Source organism: Fulmarus glacialis, unplaced genomic scaffold (assembly GCF_000690835.1).
Source record: "Fulmarus glacialis isolate BGI_N327 unplaced genomic scaffold, ASM69083v1 scaffold23193, whole genome shotgun sequence".
In the NCBI taxonomy this organism is placed as follows: Eukaryota; Metazoa; Chordata; class Aves; order Procellariiformes; family Procellariidae; genus Fulmarus; species Fulmarus glacialis.
The window spans coordinates 1-16,476 of NW_009205171.1; the positions used below are offsets into that span (position 1 = coordinate 1).

General features: G+C 38.5%; 1 protein-coding gene across 1 annotated transcript; it reads left to right on the forward strand.

The window, feature by feature from the left end:
• The first annotated feature begins 30 nt into the window (after positions 1-30).
• CA3 (carbonic anhydrase III, muscle specific) lies at positions 31-11,781 on the forward strand. The gene is made up of 6 exons (XM_009575310.1): positions 31-265; positions 3,462-3,580; positions 5,470-5,562; positions 7,294-7,359; positions 10,297-10,452; positions 11,662-11,781. Exons 1-6 carry the CDS (start codon positions 31-33, stop codon positions 11,779-11,781), a joined length of 789 nt encoding a protein of 262 aa, XP_009573605.1.
• The last annotated feature ends 4,695 nt before the right edge of the window (positions 11,782-16,476 follow it).

Sequence of the window (16,476 nt, forward strand, 5' to 3'; positions counted from 1 at the left end):
GGGGGCGCGGGGCCGCCGGGGCGGCCGGGGATGAGCCGGAGCGACGTGTCCTTGCCTTTCCTCCCAGGACCCGAGCGCTGGCATGAAAACTACCCCATGGCCAAGGGAGACAAGCAGTCACCCATTGAGATCAACAGCAAAGACGTGCAGCACGACACTTCTCTCCTCCCTTGGCACACCAGTTACGATCCCGGGGCAGCGAAAACCATCCTGAACAACGGGCGCACCTGCCGCGTCGTCTTCGATGACAGTTTTGATCGATCAGGTCAGTTTTTGGTTCGGCTTTTGGGGGTTGTTAGCCACTGAGGTTTGCAAAGCGCTGGGAATCATCCTGTGGTACCCGGCCTACGGAGGTTGGCAGAGAAATGTCATTTGGCTTACGTAAAAAAGGTGCTCCCGGAGTTTATTCTGGTGGATCCAGCCATGTTTAGGTCCACCATCGGTGGGGTAGGGAGGCTGTAGCTGCAGGGGCACCCCTGAAATACAGACTCAGCTGGAAGGTGGACTTCCCTTCCTCAAGTCACCTCCTTCAACGTGGACACTGCATCCTCAGGTTTTGTGTAAGGAGAGAGGGTGTCCCTGGGAGGTTTTAGTGCACGCTCTGAGGCACTTCCCAAACACAAAACTTGTGTGTTTCCACCGACTGTGATCTTGATTTCTTCTGTTTGTATGGGAAGTCTTAAGAGCCTCCACAGCCTAAAAAAGCTATGAAAATAGCATTTTTGAAAATAGCATTTTGTAGTTTCTGAAAAGCTATGAAATGCCTTTGTTATTTAATTGAGAGAGAGCAGTCTCTAATCTCCCAGTTAAATTCAAGACTTGGTTCCAGAGCTGTATCAGTGCGTAGCTCTGAATGCAGACAGGCAACAACAGTCAAAATGAATAATGAATTCACAATACCGTATAATGCGAAGACATCTCAAAAGCATGCAATATTGATCAGTCCTTTATCAAGAAGGAAAGCAATCTAATTAATGGAAAAGAGAGTTACTTTCCATTGTATTTTTCTGCATCTGCTTTGATGGCATTTGTATTGGGATTTTGCTCTTAGTAAGCTATTTAATTAATGAAATGTATCATCTGGAGTACATTGAAAAATCATTCTCTCGTGTTTATCTTGATGAGCTCATTGTTTCCTTGGACTCCTTTATTTACCATTACAGTTACCTGTTACTGTTCCACATCTCGCAGATGGATTCTAAGCTGTTTAGGACAGGGACCGTCTCTTTATTATGGATTTTTATGGTGCTTTAGTATTTATTACTGCAGTTTCTACACAGTGGCCTCAGACAAACCATAAATTGCAAGTTTTTTATAACATGGAATGCTCTTCCACAAGCACTGCATAAAATCAATGCCATGACTCAAAGCATGGGAAGTAAATTGATTATGAACCTTTTCACATGGTGGTTCTGCTCTGTCTTTGCAGCTTCCTAAAGGCTGAAATGTTTAGACAGGGGCTGCTCAAGAACATGTCTGCCCAGGGAACTGTATTGGAGAAAGACCGTGATTTGGCCAAGCAGAGTGCAGCCCTTGGTGCAGCCCTTCCTCTGAATCATCTTCCCTCCATTCCGTCCCCGCCTCTCCCCTCCCTGTCATCTCTGTTGTTCCGCTGGACACCCAGGGTGTACATTCACTCCCTGCTCCTGTTACTAAACTTTCTGCAGGCTGCTGGACAGTAGTTTAGAGCTCAAGCCATTCATAGCGATGTGTCTGATTGGAATCAAATACAATGTTTGACAGCTCTGAAAAACCACATGAGAAAACATTTCATAAACATTACCTTCATTTGTTGGCTCCTGTGGTGGCAGCTGCTGAGGATAAGTAGTAGTCACAGATCTGATTTTAACTGGAAAAAGAAATTAGCTTGAAGATAGCCTTTTTCTGATCTAATCACATGGAAAATTTAGAATGTTAAAAAGGTTTATTTTTATGCTAGAGAGATCTGCATACCATTATGAAGTGCTGTTTCCAAGTGCTTCACAGTATTTGAGCTCTGGAAAGGGCCATTTGTAAAAAACGACTGCTAAATGAGTTTCCAACTCTGATACAGATTTAGCTTGTAAATGTCGGTAGATCACATAAACTCAACTCCTGAAAGTTCCTGCCTCCCATTGATTCCAGTGTGAAATGGCAAGCAAATACTTGTGAGGATTTGGGCCTTAAAGTCTATGCCTTATTTTTCCTACATTCAAAAGTGAAACAATAATAATGATAATAATAATAATTATTATTACTACTATTATTATTATGCAACATATTTTCCATTAAAGGCCTCTACAGAGGGCTTACTCAATACCGTAGTGAGTTAGTTATGATTATTTATTTATGTATGAACAAACTCAAAAAATAAGAGGAACTGCATGCCTAAAACTCAACACAGTGCTTTGTTTCTGCCACCCCAATGGCTGTGACACCTACCAACTAAAAAGAGAAACTGCAAAGTTAAACCTCTTGCTCTGGTTAGGTATTCCAACACATATGATATCAAGAATTAATTTGAGACCATTGGGCACAAGAGGGTTTAAATATTATTTCAATGTTAACTTTGAACTTCAAAGCTATTGGTAGAAGTTCAAACTTGAATGCTATTTAAACAAGGTCTTCTGGCACTGCAGTTGTGAACTGCGTTTCAGCTTTCTGTGTAAGGAAACATGTCTCATTCCTGCCTTAGGTAATGAATGAAAAAAATATTTGAGAGCTTATCCTCTAAGCAGTCCCTGCTGAAAAGAATCCCCAAACTGAAAGAGCAGGTGTGATGTCTCGAAAGTCAGAGGTGATGTAAAGCGTCAGACTGATGTGTGGTCAGCATTATTTGGCTAAGAACAGCAGAAATAATAGCTTCTTAATTTGTTTCATTGGTGGGAATGTTAAATGTTGACTATAGCTTTTGCTTGCTCAAGCACACTTTTCTAACTCATTTGATCTAAACTTTCTTCTCTTCCCTCACTTTCAAGAAATAGATCCTTTTTTTTTTTTTTTAGAAGGAAGCAGCAAACTATGCTGTAACCGTTGTTTAGTTGTCTGAACTGTAAAAGGTTTGCCAGTCATGGACTAGAGGTACGCTTCAAAGCACCTTTGGGTTAATTTCACAGTCCTATCCCCAACCGTTTCACAACAGGCCATTTCTTCACAAGAATCAGCTGTGAATACCTTCCTTCTTTCTCCACATTAGGAACTATAGTGTGTCCACTTGCCAAAGGAAAAGGGGCTTGTTGGGCTTGGGTTTGATTCTGTGCTTGACTCACAGCAGCTTCCGCAGTTTTCATATCAAACAGGACTCTTCCTGAGTGATAACAGAATTCAGCCCCAAGCTTGTAAACTGGTGAGTGTTTTGACCCCCACAGCAATCAGCTGGATTTACAAGAGGTGCTCCACACTTTAAAAGTATGGCTCCCCGTTCCATGAACGTGTATGTCAGCGTTTTGAAGGCTACTGTTGATGTAGATTATCAATTGCAGTGCTGAGAGGTGGGCCGCTCACAGGAGCCTACAGGCTGCGTCAGCTTCATTTGCATTGGGGTTCCTCTGATGACCATGGCTCTGAGCATGTTATAGATGGGGTGAAATATGCAGCAGAGGTAGGACTTATTTTTAATAGCAGTATTCAGTACTAACTGGAATTTGACTGATTGTGCATCTGAACAGATTAACCATTTTCCCTTTTGCAAATATTTAGCTATGTATTTTTCTCTAAAGTCTGTCTATGAAACTTGTGAATATTCATCAGCGTGCAGTGGGATAAGTTGCATCTGCCAACAAATGTATCTTTGCAAGTATATACTAACATGGAATTTGCTTCTTCAAGAAGGTGTTTTTGCTGGTATTTTAGAATGTTTTAAAAATGTTTGAGACAAAGCGATCTGTTATTTCCAAATAGGAAGATCTGTTTTCTGCTGATGTTTTTTGGCTTTTAGCCATTTCTGGTATAGCTTGAATTACCAAGTTAGTTTCAGAAAGCATTACTAATTAATAGAAAAACTTGCTAAAAGCACATTTGATAAACTGACATTCAAACTTAGATCCACCTTAAAACTGATTCAGAGTGGTAAAGAGTATCTTCTAGTTTCTGAACATCTGTACTTATTTTTGGGAACTGTGGAAAACAGATGTTTGTTTTTTTTTTTTTTTAATGTAACCTACTGCACTATTGTTGTCCAAATTTGCTAAAATTAATGGCTGCTTTAGGCCCTGAAGACTTCTTCAAGTAATAAATACAAGTGAATTCACTGTTTATGCTAGTGAATTGCCCACAGTCTGCAGTAGTGTTTTCCTGCCTTCCACCTATACCCTCAAGGTGCAGAGCTTACAGGAGCTTTGCCCACCTATCACAGGAGAAAATTCAGGCAGATATTTTGCAGGGTCAGTGTGCACAAATATTGCAGAGATGATTGTGGGTGATGGTTTGGGGTTTTTTCTCCCATTCCTTCGCCACAGCCAAACTGTGTTAGTGTTCTACTTTCTGTGGCCAACTAAACAGAAAAATTCTGCTTCCTCAAGCTATTTCTTGGTTAGCTCAAGCACAGACTTTTTACTTTGCATTTGTTTGCAGTACTCAAATATTTATTGACAGGAGAAGAAAGCCTGGAATGTATGAAATTTTGCTAGAATGCAACCAAAGATACATGGCTGCTCCGCCTTGCTCATCCTCAGCAATGATATCCTTATCCGCAAGAGAAGAGAAACAGAGAGCAATACATTAATTTATATTCAGGGCAAATTATTTTGTTGTTATTTTAAATAATTGTTACTGTGTTTACAAAAAAAAAGTCAAAAATTAGCATTCAAAATATGCACCAGGCTCCTGGTTTTTTTGTATGGCGCTATGTTCCAGACGCTACTTACTTTGAGATTCCACACTGCTGGTTGCAGCATTTGTAGCTATGTGCAGGAGCCAGAGATTTTCTGGAAGGAGATGTAAAAACTTGAAATATATCCTGAAAATACAGCATCGTTGAAAGTAGAAGTGAGAAAGAAATGTCAGGTTACTATCTCCACTCCTTTCCAGTACAATGTGCCGAGAGTAGTAAGAGATACAAAACCGTAACATATGTACTGCATACAACCCAGTGTAAATCCTTGAGCTGTTATCTGCATAACATGAAGATCTAAAACTCTACTTGAGATGAAGTGCATGTCAGTAGGTGTTTTATGCACTGCATGTGTGCATGTCACGTGTTTGGGTTAAACTATTTATAGTTGAATTGTCTGATTAATTTTTAAAGGTATTGTGTGGTAAACTCCATTTTCCTTCTTTTATGCTTAATTAAATGCAAAGTGATGCTTATAGAAAGTGTGAGCACATGGAAGCATGGGAACAGGAATAGAAAATACTTACGTATAGTTTTCTTCATGTCCATTCCTCTGCTTGCTGTGTACTGGAAACTTTTCTTAATTTAATGTAAAAGGTTGTAAGATTGCGCTCTTGGCAATTTCTTGCATTTGTAACTGAGGTTTCATTGATTTTTAGTTACATATGGTGCACTGGAATCCAAAACATGGTAATTTTGCTGGAGCTTTGAAACAACCTGATGGTGTGGCTGTTGTGGGCATTTTTCTGAAAGTAAGTGGCAAATATTCAGTCTTTATAATTTTCTGTATTTTTCATCTTTCTCTAGCACCAGGGGAAAAATTTCCCATCGTTTTTCCCTGCACTGTATCATTTTACAGGAAAACATTCAAAGCAATGCAGAGACTGAAGTCACATATGTCCTTGGGCCCTCCAGATTCCATGCACTAACCCGTTCAGAGCTGACTTCTGACACCATTCGTGACACCAGAGGCACATATCACGGGTGGTATTGAACAAGAAACACACACTTCAAGCTTGGGACACTTGCTAACTTTGTCCCTGATAGCTGACCAGCTCTGTGCTGTGCTGTGTACTGAGTGAGGAGGACAGTCGACATAGGAGGAGTGTTTCCTCCTGCCCTTTGTCTGCTAGCAGGTATTGTATCTGCCTGTCAGCAATGTTATGTTGACTTATTCCCATCCTTGGTCTCTTGCTAATCCCCACATGAGCTGGGAATTAAAAGATCAACGAACCTGCTCCAAAAAGACCAAGTACTTGAAAGAATTGATGGTAAAAGAAGTTCACTGAACATTTTAACGTTGAAATACGGCAGCTTCATAATAAAATAATACTGTACTGATATTTTCCAATTGATTTTTTTATAAACTTAACAGAAAGAAAGCAATCCTACTGTGAAATCTGCATGTGGTCTAGGACACTGGGAAACACTAACAGGCAGACAATCTAATAGTGATAAATAAAAATCTAATAGTGATAAATAGATCCAATGTCACTTTAATTCTGTTATAGTGTGAGCCAGCCTGACCTTTTTTCTTCTGGTTAGTTTAAACTGAAAGTGACAGGTCAGCACCTGTCCAGATTCTCCCCTATGATTATGTCCTTCAACTATTCTTCCTTTGTAATTTCTTTTGGTCTATTTTAGGCTAAAGCTTTATCTTGTGAAACACAACCTATATAGTATAACATTATGTTCCTATTAACCATTCTAAGGTCAACTAAAAGGTCTAGAAAAGTAAGTAGTATCACTATATCTTCTCTGGCCTTCTTTCCCTGTTTCCTTCTTGCTCGTCAGTGTAGGAGCTGTTTTGCTCTGGTTTTGTCACATTCCGTGACTGGGTTTTTCGGTATTGCCAAAACGGAGATTGAATTATCTCCTGAAGAATTGAATTTAATCTATTTTGGAACAAGACATGGCAATAACAGCATGTTTTATGCATACTGTCTTTACTCTTCTGGGATGCAGAGCTATGTCAAAGCTTTTGGAGGTGCTAAACATCATGAACACAAGCAAAAAGTGACGCTATAGCTTGAGGAGGTCATGACATGAATCTTGTCATATGTCTTACATCAAGTCTGATCTGACTGTGTATGTGCTGCAGAATGTTTGAAGTGTCTGCAGGACCTCCAGCTGTTCAGACTCTCAACACTTTGCTGAGTGCTCATACGTCTCACAGTGGTTGTGGGTTGCTTTCAAACCAGGAGCCGAGGGCTAGGCTAGTAGATGACACTGTCTGAGTGAGCAGTTTGTTCCTCAGACAGTGGGAGATACCTTGTAGAGTCTTTCAACACATTTTTTAATTCCAAAGCCAATACTCGAGTCTGCTATTCCGGATGTTCTTTTAACACTCATAATTTTGTGTCAGTCTGTACTGGATGCTCTGAGAGTACTGCTGCCTAACTTGATAGATGGGATGTACTGAATTTCTTTCAAATACTGTGGAACATGATGAAAAAATACAGTACTTGTGCTTTGCCTTACAGATTGGAAACAATCCCAAACCAGAGATTAAGAGAATTCTTGAAGAAATTGATAACATTAAGACCAAGGTATGAAAACAATTTTTGTGACATAATGTAGTTGAAAAGCAACAGAAGCAGAAATCAGAAGTTCAGATTCACTCTTTTTGGCATCATTCTGATACCTAACAATAGCAACAGAGGTGCTATATTGGACTGTGGAGCAGGACACTTTCTTTTACTTAAGTAAACATGTAACGCCTCACTTCTGTAAGTATTCGTGTTGTAGAGGATTTTGTGTCAATCCTTGCATGCACAATTGATAGTCTTATTGATACTGCTCTGTAAAAATATGCTAGTATGCAAATATCAAGAAGAAGTGAAAAGCTTTTTGAATTTGAGGACAGCAGTGGCCAAAACAAATGCATATAATTCAGTCAGAAATTTAGTTAGCCTGAAATGAGAAGAAACTAGTAGGAATGATGGAGCAAGCTCCCAGTCAGTATAAGAGAGATTAAAAACTTTATTAGTTTTAAGATGCAACTGAATTCATTTATAAAAGGGATTACACGGTACAGTTTCTGCACCAGTCCTAGGTTCTGTCTTCCTATGATACTAGCACAAATAGCATTGCAATCCTCTTCTAAACTGTTTTTCAGTTTAATTAATGACCTAAGGACGAAAGTCCATACCTATTGCACAGATACAACTGCAGAAGGGAGTTCTTTGCAGAGAATTGTGATACTGCATCTATTGTTATTTAACATCATTTAACATAAACCTAACCTCTAGGTATACTTTAGCAATTCTACTTCATGATAAGCTTTATGATTCTAATGATGCTAAAAGAAAAGTCCCTTTTTTATTTGACATTGAACATACTACCAGATCACCAGGACTGAATTTTACAAATTTTGTAAGCACTTTCTTCCAAATTTAGCGGAATTTCTTGCATTTAATTTATGTATGTACGTAGTGCCATTGATGTGTGGGTCTGAGCCTGAAATCTGTTCTCTTCTCACCCAGAGTCATATTAATTTTATTTTTTCAACCTTTTCTTAGTCTTCAGATACAATTCAGTTCTTTCTGCTAAGGGAACTGAAGGTCATTTTTTTTTGCCCTACCCGTTGCTCCCCCTGCTGTGTCAATGATCTCTGTCTTGATACAGATTCAGCTTTCTCTCATAATCCCTATATCATTTTTTGGCCATTTACATGCAGAAGAGCTTTGCCAAACTTAGTAAAAAGTTAATCGATCACCCTATGAAACACTCTGTCATATAATGATGACAAGATGGCAGTGATATCCACTCCATTACATTCTATCTGAGACTGCCTAACTGGAGATTTTATGACTTGTAACAGCAAAAAAATAGAAGTCTGATTTCCTACATACAGATATTCTCTGTAGTCGTTCTGGAAAAAGCAATAGTTGAAGAAAAGCAGAGAAAGATAGGTGCATATGCAAACAATCACATCTTGTATTTTATCTTTTATACTTTTTTTTTCCCCTGTCATCACATATGTTTTACCAAGATTACTTATTTTTCAGGAGAGATTAATGGATCGTATCACTGGTGTATTTATCACATGTACAGTTTCAATGGCTATGATACATTACAGGCAGAGAAGTTTCTTGGACACTGTACTGTTGTGCTGGTTTTGGCTGGGATAGAGTTAATTTTCTTTATAGTAACTAGTATAGGGCTATATTTTGGATTTGTGCTGAAAACAGTGTTGATAATACAGGGATGTTTTCGTTATTGCTGAGCAGTGCTTACACAGAGTCAAGGCCTTTTCCGTATTTACTGAAAAAGCACAATTTTGTTTGTGAAGTTATTTGGAAACTCATATTGAATTTACCGAATAATTTTGTCAGGAAGATATATTTGGAGTCTTGATGTTATTCTTTCACCCATATTTTGTGCAAGGATGTGTGGAAAAGATTTCAGCTCCTCCCATTGCACTTTGTAGGGTAATACTCTGTTCCCATCTAGAGAAGATTTTCCATGACAGGAGAAGGAATTAGGAATAATAGATTTTGCTTTCCAGAACTGCATCCTAAATACCAGTAGAGAACTGAACTTTCTTGTTTGGTTCTTGTCGCCCTGAGGGGACGAGGAAATCTCATCACACTCCTGTGGAGATATTCTCTTGAGTATCCCATTCGGTGGAAAAGAAAAACTTTTCAGGAAATGTTGTGTGGTGTCTGCTTGTCTGGACAAGAGGAAATGGCCTCAAGTTGCACCAAGGAAGGTTTAGATTGGACATTAGGAAAAATTTCTTCACTGAGAGAGTTGTTAAACATTGGAACAGGCTGCCCAGGGAGTTGAGTCACCACCCCTGGAAGTGTGACGTGTAGATGTGGTGCTTAGGGACATGGTTTAGTGGGCATGGTGGTGTTGAGTTGACAGTTGGACTCGATGATCTTAGAGGTCTTTTCCAACCTTAATGATTCTATGATTCTATAATCAGTTTTAGTTGTAAGACATTCAGGATCCAGTACTCTTCCAGGAAATATTTTAATTTTTTACATTAAGTGCAGTAGTGCCAACAAAAAGATTGAGAGTGTCACCATGACAATGTAATTAGAGCACAATTTTGTGAGGAGAGAGACAGGCAGATGTAAATTCCTTCAGATAGAGGAGAAGACTGTAATGAATCTGGGATAAATGCCTGGCCACTGTTCTATTGGATAAAAAGGGTACCAGTACCTGCAGTGCCACAGCCTTTAACTTTTATCCCAAGTGACCCAAAATAAAACAAAATTTTGGTAATTCCAGAATAGAAAAATGTAACAATGAATTTGCTTTGGTCCTGCACAATTCAGTTTGTAATTTATTTTAATTTATTAATGGAATCAAATTGTCAGTTATTAATTGCAGGGCAAATGCTTGACAGGAAGAAAAGGAGATTAATCTCGTGCATGAATCTTCAATTACTTCCTTTATAATAACATATATACTGATGTGTTTTAAGATGCATATCCCTAGAGTTACTGCAGAGAATTATTTTTTGTTTCTCTAAGGGGAAAGAGGCTCCTTTTCAGCACTTTGATCCTTCAATCCTTTTCCCCAAATCTCGGGACTACTGGACCTACCATGGTTCGTTCACTACACCCCCCTGTGAGGAGTGCATCACTTGGATTCTCTTGAGGGAGCCGATTGAAGTCAGCTCAGACCAGGTAAACTCCAGCTAGTTTGCTACTCCTTTAACAGTTCTCAACAGTGTCTCAGTATGTCAGTGTGACGATTTGCAAGCCCGATGTTACCTTGCCTTTTTTTTGATAAGGAAAGCTTTAGTTGAGGACTGTGAGAAATTGCCTGCAGAACAGACTGTTGAAATGGACTGTAAAACTGAGAAACTTGAGAATCAGGCTCTCTTCCTAGACACCTCCTGGAATAGCTTTAGCAGGAGCGTTCTTGGGATCCGGAAAACCTGAGTAGGCAGAAGTGCCCCCGAGCCACAAAATTCAGCCATCACAGCAGCCTCAATTCATTCTCTGTGCTTCAGCATTAAGTGGCAAGTGAGACTAACATTTAGCTGGTTTCTCAGTTTAAGAAATTTCTGGTCCAGATCTCAACTTCCTAAAAGCTGTCAGTGAGAAGGATCAAACTAGCTAGAACCTGCAAACCTGAATATTAATACAAATTAATGTACTAATTGTATTCATATAGCTCAAATGCGCATTTACACAGGAGAAAGAATAGAGAGCTAGTCTGGATAAGGTGACGTTTTTAGTTCTTGTGTTAAAACTTTTGGTTATTTACACTGTTTTCTGCTTCAGCAGTACAAGTCAGGGTATAGCCTTTTTACTGATTTGGCTGTTTTCAGAACAGATTTATTTTGCATTCTGATGAAAGGGTAACAATTAACAAAGCAACACTGAATTTAAATTAATTTGGAGAACAACAGCTAAGTGCTGAATTCATGATTGAACTTAATAATCCAGTTGGCATACATTTCTCTGCCTTACAGAACAAAATATGAACTTCTGCAGACCAGCTTTTTCCATCAGACTACCTTGCATAGACTTAGATGTGCATCCTCCTTCACTTATAGCCATATTTTCACAAGTGATTTGACTGCAGTCCATCTCCAGCAGGGTCACAGGGTCACTCTTTTTCCACATTGTGAGTGTGGGTCAGGGAAAAATCCAAAAGAAGCCCAGGCAAGGGTCAAATGATGCGCTGTTCTGTGGATGAAGAGTGTAAAGATCCACAGAAACAGTGCTAGCTGTTGGGCTGCAGTGATCTGTACCAATAATCTCTACCAGTATGCTTGTCATTATATAAGAAAATTCCTTTTCTGTCTCAGAGTTTGTTCTAGGCATCAAGGTCCACACTGCTTCCAGGTGAATTCACATGGACGCTTTAATTTTTCTTCCTTGCAGATGGCGAAGCTCCGTAGCCTTTCCAAGAATGACGAGAACGAACCTGTGACCCCACTGGTTGATAACTGGCGCCCACCTCAGCCTGTGAAGGGCAGGATAGTGAGAGCCTCGTTCAAGTGAAGTCTCAAGTCTCACTCTGCTGACCCTGAGTGAGAAAATCCCTGCATCCCAAAGTGTAGTTAGTTTTTGCTGTCTACTGCTTTTCCTCTGGATCCAGATCTGTGTTTCTCAGCTTGAAATTCTGAGTGGTAAAACTGAATCTGATTTTGAAAGCAGAAAAAATACTGTATGCAAATACTAACCTTAATAAGGAAATGTGAGATATACGTGATTCTTGACCACAAATTCCTCAGCGTTTGTGATGGTGTCACTTCTCTGCCATGTGGTCTTGGAAGAAAAATGGGCTCAGTTTCAATATTTAAAATGAATTTCAAAGGAAATGTAGTAAAGGCAGAAAAAGGAACCAGTAGTTCAGGAAAGCAAAAATAACAGTGGGTCAACAGTAAATGAACAGGAGGTAAAATGCCTGCTCCTACAGCATCGCTAGTAGTGATCTTCCTCAGATATCCCACCTCAAGTGCAAACGTCCAAAGAATAAGTTCCCCTTTAACATACCAGATTTTTCCTTCCCTCTTTTGTTCATAGTTTGTTATCCAAGATTTGATTAGTATTCTGGGGATACAATCGGGCATACTTAGCTTCTGTGTGTGATGAAGAAAAGATACCTTGCTGTCATTTCAGCATTCGCGGTCTTTGCCATGTCCTGCCGTTGCCCATTGATCTTTTCTTCTTTCACTGCTGCTGTTACTTCACCCATCCAGCTGTAGAGTGCTGCTGGTATCATGTTGCTTTGTATTTAGTATAGCAGCTTTAGTATTGCAGAGGGGGAAGTGCCTTTCCTCTGCTGCTCTGACTGTTACCTCCCAGGATGATGGATTTTTAGTTTTGATGCTCTGCCTGGTTTTTTATTTTTGACATCTTAGTCTGCATATTAATGATTTCACCTATTAGAGTCTTTGTGGATAACTCACATGTGTCGTTTGTCCTCCCCACTACTGAAAAATCCAGGTTAAGTCACCTAAGTGTTTGTTTATTGTGACTCTGTGTAGTTAGAGACTCTTAAGTGGAGTCTGTTTAGCTCTGTTACTTTCTGGGGAGACACATCAGCTCGCACATATGATCTGAGCAAGGAATGACTGGCAGACAGAAACTTCTAAATCATCTTCCCGTGTCCTTCATCGTATAAACTTTACCATTTCATCATGCTTCCTAAACAGCATAACACAAGTACCATCTAGGTTGAACCCATATGAAGACTATGTAGGTAAAGATCTACTATGTAATATTCACCATCAGGGTCACTATTCAGTATTGTACATACAGGAGATTGGGTGGTCAAAGGTGGTGCGTAAAGCCTCCTGCAAATGAAGCTCCTGGATTCTCTGTATTCCTCTAACTCATCGGTAGGTAGCAGAGGGCGTTCTTCTGGAGATGTTGCTACAAACATGTTCACAGCAACATTTATGAGGGATATCTCAAAGTCTGAAAAAAGCAGGGTTACAAATGGCTAGAATGGGCATTTCCCAGTTCTTCACGATTTCACTTTTCACCTTTACTAGAAAAATGGTGCTCCAACAGGGAAGGAGTGGGCAACACTGGACAAATTCTGTTGTTACTACCAGCACAATTCAGTGAGAATTCAGGAATGAAACTGAGGGCAGAGTTTGATCCTTTGTATTCATTTAGAAATGTTCGAAGAATTGCTGTATTCCCACTGAGAATTAATATTTCAGTTTATTAGAAGTGTATTTTGCTTAGTATAAAGCAGTTTCATTTTTAAAACCAAGTTAATGTCAGCAGAAAATTGTATTGATTGAATCCTGTTTACGAATGTTTTGGCATTGGCTTAATCGTATCAGAAAATCAGCTTTTGATATTATGAGTGCAGGACTTGCAACGGTACTGATTTTAACAGTCTCTTAGATCTTCTTTAAACTCCTGAATCTGTACATCTTCTCAACACATAAAAAAGTTTCTACAGAAAGCTCATAAGCAACATTTTTTTCTACTGTACTATGTCTTACATGTAAAATTTCTTCGCATATCCATATGCAGTTGATCTTGGTGTTGAGAAAATTTCAACACAAATAACTGAGACAAGAGTTTGAGTCTTTCTACATAAAAGCTATTGACTCTGATGTTTTAATCTCTTGTTATTGGGGCAATAAAACACGGTTAGTTGCCTGCACTTGAAATAACAGCTTTTGTGTCTTCAGAGAATCAATAAATTGACTTACCTAAAAAATTGATTTCTGGTTTTATTTCTAATGCTGAGTGATGACTGAAAGTAACAAGAACTTAATAGAAAACCTTGCTACTCTTTTCTTTGATACATATACTTGTAATACAAGGGTGGACAGACACTCTAGTAATCGTCTTTTTAGCAGTTGGAGTTTAGTTTAATATCTCATCCTCGTTTCTGTGTATCCAATCAAACAGATCCTCCAAAATATGAGACATCAGAACAGTATCACTTGTTCTGTTTTCAGGTACAAAAAAAGTGTTTATTTCTTGCCTGGACACAAACATTCTCTTACATTTTCCCAAAAATCATACATTCATGTCTGATCTTGACTATCACTGACTTGGATATGAATTTTGGTTTCTTGCAAGAAGCACATGGATCAGTTAGCTGAAGTGTGACATCATTCTGAAATTTCCTGATTAATTTATACTTTTTAAGCACACAAATTAAACTTGTTAAAGTGAAATAATATCTTAATTGCCCACAAAATCAGATACTGAGTGCACTTTGCTTTATTTGCATGTTTCCTCTACTGCTTTTGAAAGGCAGAATAGGCAGAAGTTTATCAACTGCTGACAGTAGTTTTGGTTCCCACAGCAAACACATCCTTTGTATGTTGGCATAAAGGAAAATACAGTCCGAAATTTGTATTATTCACTCATGCATTTGCTCTGATTCCATTCTGTCTTCAAGCTATTACTACACAAAAGCATCAACCTCATTGCAAATATGCTTTACACTTTTGTTTTTCTCTTGAAGAACAAAGCGTACGTAGTTTTGTTCCATTGCCTTTCTCTCTTTGATGAATAGTGTAACTTAGTATTGATTACCTTGGTAACAAACTAAGAATATGTTATGTGGACTCTCATCCTGCTGCCTCATCTATCTCAAGTAGAGAAAAAAGCCTCTGGGCACTGATGAATTTAAAAAAAGTAAAAATTACCCTAATCAGTGTGGTGCACTAAATCCTTGACTACTTTACTGTCTATAATGTATATATTAATTTCAGCAGGGCAGGCAAATGATTGAAATTAATTACCACCTATTAGGTTTCGACAGACACTGAAACCCTCCCAGCTTCCCACACCTCACAAGAGCAATTACTAGAAAATTAAAAGCTTATAGCTATAGTTTCAAAGTTTTTTTGTTAACTGAAACAAGTTTCCCACCAGATGTGGCCATCTTTCAGTCAGGTGTGAATTCATAACTGAACCGTGAATTCCTGGTATGACTCTTGGTATACAACCAGCTATGGTTATGCATTGCTACTACAAAATGAAAAGAATATATATTATTTTTACTGTACCTCAAAGAAAGACTCTCCTGGATCTGCTTGCTGGTGTTTATCTGCTGAGTAATCAGAGTTAAAGAATGTTCATGTTGTCAGTGAGTTTAGCAAAATAAAACTATTTCTTCCTGAGGCATTTCGTCCCATGCCTCAGCAAAGGAAGCAGCTATACAGTGTGTGTTCCACCTCATCTATCTGCCTTTCATCTCAATGAATTCTGGCATTTATCTTTGTCCATATTGCAGCACAAAGCATGTATTCAGGAATTATTTTATTTCTAAACCCAAGAATTTAATAGAACATATTATAACATTTTCCTCCAAAAAAGAGTACAGCAAATGTACAGCTAATGATGAATTACAGATCAAATCGGACTCACCTTTTCTTTAAGAACATATTTTTAAAAGTACCTTCTTTTCAGTTTAGGGCTGCTGTACATGTTTATTTGCAAAAATGTGCAATAAAATGACCAGTTCAGGGTTATTTGTGAGGGAGAGATAGAAAGGCTGTAAAGTTTTGTGTTCATTAAAACACAGAAACAGATTTGAATACAGATGGAGACCTTGTGATATTACTAGGAAAATAAACACCAAGAGAGTATTGTTATTATAGAAAATTTTAACTTTCTATATTTGGACTGGACAGCAAAATCCTTGCAAGAATGTGTAGAATCCACTTAATCCTGTATGTAACAAATGCCAGATTTCTTTTTTAGTTAATCATGAATCCAACAGGAAATTATGTGCTATGCAATTATAGTTTGGATTTCACTGAACAAGTGTGCTTGTCCTTGAAATGAATCTTGCATTGATTATTGCAAGTTGTTTCCATTAAAATTAAAAGAAGAACAGATAAAATTGCATCTTCAAAGCTTTTAATTTCAAAAAGGCAAGTATTAAGTATTTATGTAAATACAAGTTAATTGAACTGAAAAAGTCCATGCACTTAAACGAGGAAAACACTTGCTGTTCTTTAAAGCAAAAACTTCTAAAATCTCTGGAATTTACACAGCAAACCACAGAAAAGGAACACTGCACTTACTGATGAATAATGACCAAAAAGGCTGTTGGGAGTAAGTGACAGTAAGAAATGAAAAGGCAAATCATTAGCCAGGGAAAGTGTATCTTTGATGTCAGAGATCATATAAGTAAAGTGAACTTTGTCAGAAGTCATGTCGATTTTTACTTTTGGAAAAAATATATAGTAGATGTGTCGTGGTTTA